Raw genomic sequence first — 3,331 nt, forward strand, 5'->3', positions numbered from 1 at the left:
GAGCGGTTCGAATCCCGGACCCAGTGGCCTGAGAGACACTCATGGCGGGTGTACACGTGTGTCCCAAATCCCTAAAAAAGAATGGAGGAACCAGCAGGTGGCATAATGCTTACGTATGGGACTGGACATCCACGTACAGGAGAATGCAGTTCCTGTACTGGACTTGGCGACTTAAAACTTATGCCTGGGAACCAACAGTTGGCGTAATGACTATGTCGCTGGACTCCCATGTAGTTGACTGCAGTTCCTGTCTGGTGAGCGCACGCACCCTATAGCAAAAACCTCTCCAAAAAATAAAACCAAACGAAACAAAAACTCACGCCTGGGCGCAAGTGCATGAGTGCCCAAAATCCCCAGAGGAGAAGGAATTGCAGCATGGCCACCCCCCCGTCTTTCTGTCTCTGTCTCTCCGGTGAGCGCGCATGCCCTATTGGAGAAGGGATTGCAGCGTGGTCGTCCCCCCTAGGGATGTACTTTCCCTCTGTCTCTTATCTTCCTCTGGGTGGCAGAAAAAGAAAAAAGATCGAGCACCTGCCCTCAGTGGGCTTTCTGTCTAACAGTATGATGGGGAGGGATGCCAGACAGGATACGGGATGCCCTGTTTTATATGCGTTTTTTGTTTCTTTAATTTTTGGGCTTTTTTAGAGAGAGATTTTTGCTCCGTGCACCTGCCTGGAGAGACAGAGAGAAAGCGAGCATCCTCAGGGGGGGGGATGACCACGCTGCAATCCCTTCTCCTCCATTCTTCTCTCGGGATCTTGGGCACATAAGTACACATGCCCCGCGTGAATTTTACACTGCAAGGTTCAGGACTCGATCCGCAGGCAGCTATGTGGGAGTCCAGCGACATAAGCATTATGCCACCTGCTGGTCCCAGGATGCCCTGTTAAATGTCCAGGGACCAACAGATGACATAATGGTTACGTCGCTGGACTCCCACGTAGTTGGCGCGGTTTGAGTCCCAGGCCCGGCAGTTTGAGTCTCAGGCCCGGCGGCTTGAAACTTAAGCCAGGCGTGAGTGCACACGTTGCCCAAGGTCCCGAGAGGAGAAAGGAGGAGAAGGGACTGCAGGGTGGCCATCCCCCCGCCCCCTGGGAGGGGGGGGTTTCTTGCTTTCTGTCTCCCTGTCTCTCCACGTCTCTAGTGAGCACATGCACCCTATAATAAAAATCTCTCTCTTAAAAATAAAAAAAAAAAGTGAATTTTGGGACCAGCAGGTGGCATGGTGGTTAAGGTGCTGGACACTCCCACGTGGCTGACTTGAGTCTCACTCGCCTCCCCATGGACAAATTAAAATAAATGCATTAATAAATAAAATTAAATAAATAATTTTAAAAAGAAGTGAATTTCAAATAAACATGAATAACATTTTAGTATAACCATATCCTATGTAATATTTAGGATCCATAAAACATGTATTCATTTATCTAAAATTTACATTTCACTAGGGAGGCTGTACAAGGCGGAGTTCAAAAAGTTGATGAGAAATGTGTATTTAAAAATACCATGGGAGGGACCAGCAGTTGGCGTAATGGCTATGTCGCTGGACTCCCACGTAGTCAACCACGGTTCGCGTCCCGGACCCGGTAGCTTAAAACTCATGCTGGGCGCGTGTGCGTGCATGCCCAAGATCCCGAGAGGAGAATGGAGGAGAAGGGATTGCGGTGTGGCCATCCCCTCTGGGGGTGATTTTTCGCTTTCTGTCTCTCTGTCTCTCTCTGTCTTTCTGGCGAGCGCACCCGCCCTATAGCAAAAATCTCTCCGAAAAAAAAAAAAATGGGGCTGGCAGGTGGCGTGATGGTGAAGGCACTGGACTCCCGCATGGACCAGGGTTCAAGTCCCAGACCTGGCAGCTTACTTTCTCCCCTCTTTTTCTGGTCAAATGGAATGATAATAATTAACTAATTTAATTTACTAATTTAAAAAATATATTTATTTGTTTATTTGTTGTGATTTTCAAGCCACCAGGTCTGGGACTTGAACCATAGCCATGTGGGAACCCAGCACCTTAATTTGCCAACCTTGACAGCTCTCTGGGATAATCTCAGAAGTCATTTCCAGAAGCGTGCAGGTTAATGGGGTCAGCTGGGGTGTAGTGTCCAAAGGCAGCTGCAAGACACGTGTTCAAGAGTCTTGAGGCGGGACCTGGTATAATTATTTATTTGCATCATTATTGTGGTTGTTGAAGTTATGGTCACCAGGAATCTGTCCTGACCAGGTCTGCCACCTCCACATCCCGTCATAGTCTAATCACGCCCATTTCAAATTTTAAACCTCGCCTCTGGTATCCAGGGTTTGCAAATAAGGAAACGGAGCCTCCAAAACAGAGGCCAGAAGAAGGTGCCGGTGGGGAAGTACTTGGAGAATGCATCATCCGTGCGGGCGGGGACGAACACCAGAGAGCAATGTGGGCGGGTGAAAACAAACCCCAGAAAAACAACACGGGCGGGGACAAGAACCAGAGAGTGAGGCGGGCGGGCTGGGACGAGAACCAAAATGTGACGCGCGCTGGGAAGGAGAATCTAGGTTCGGCTCGGGCGGGGACGAGAAGCAGCGCTCAGGCGCGCGAGGACGGCGGTCGGCGCGGGCGGGCGCGGGCCTTGTCTCCTCCTCCCGCGCGCCAACCCGCGTGTAGCCCCTGACCTGACCGATCTTCGTCATGGCCGAGGCTGCCTCCGGCGCCGGGGGCACGTCCCTGGAGGGCGAGCGTGGCAAGAGGCCCCCGCCGGAGGGCGAGCCTGCAGCTCCGGCATCCGGAGTTTTGGGTATGTGTGCAGCGGCTGGACCCGAGAGGGTTGCAGGTGCCTTGATGCGCTCGTAGGCTGGACGGAGAAGAGGATTGGGGTCAAACCTCCTGGGCCTGGAGTCTCACCGAGGGGCCGGCTCCTCCCGGCATTGCGGCTGCGGCCCGGCGGGCGGGGCTGGCACGGTGCAGCAGGCTGGGGTCCCAGCGCAGAGATGGGGACACGCCCCTCCGAGAGCCTGGGCCTGGGGTTCAGCGCCCCATCACTCTGGGTCTACCGGATCGCAGTGGGACAGGGATGTGCTTGAGAAAGCCTCTCTGCGGAGTATTCCGAATCACAGGGTCCTGGGTTCGAATCCCAGCTTGGCTCTATGACCTTGGGAGAGTGACTTAAACGCTCTGGGCCTCAGTTTCCTCACCTGTGAAATGGGGGTAAGAACCCCACCCAACTCACAGGGCTGCTGTTAGGACGCTCTGTCATAATGGGAAGCGCTCAGGGTTGCTAGTGAGGCGCTCTATGGATTGTGGTTTTGGAGGCGGAGCCGGGCCTCTAGAATGAGTAAGATTTGTAAGGGAGGGCCTTGGGGG

The 3,331-nt window shown here is 53.2% G+C and overlaps 1 protein-coding gene across 1 annotated transcript in view; it reads left to right on the forward strand.

The window, feature by feature from the left end:
- The first annotated feature begins 2,631 nt into the window (after positions 1-2,631).
- Positions 2,632-3,331, forward strand: part of ANO8 (anoctamin 8) — a 14,756-nt gene continuing 14,056 nt past the window's right edge. Inside the window, 1 exon segment of the mRNA XM_027771285.1 lies at positions 2,632-2,765. Coding sequence (XP_027627086.1) covers positions 2,660-2,765 — 106 coding nt within the window. The 5' untranslated portion in view covers positions 2,632-2,659.

This window comes from Tupaia chinensis, unplaced genomic scaffold (assembly GCF_000334495.1).
Source record: "Tupaia chinensis unplaced genomic scaffold, TupChi_1.0 Scaffold000201_1, whole genome shotgun sequence".
Taxonomy (NCBI): Eukaryota; Metazoa; Chordata; class Mammalia; order Scandentia; family Tupaiidae; genus Tupaia; species Tupaia belangeri.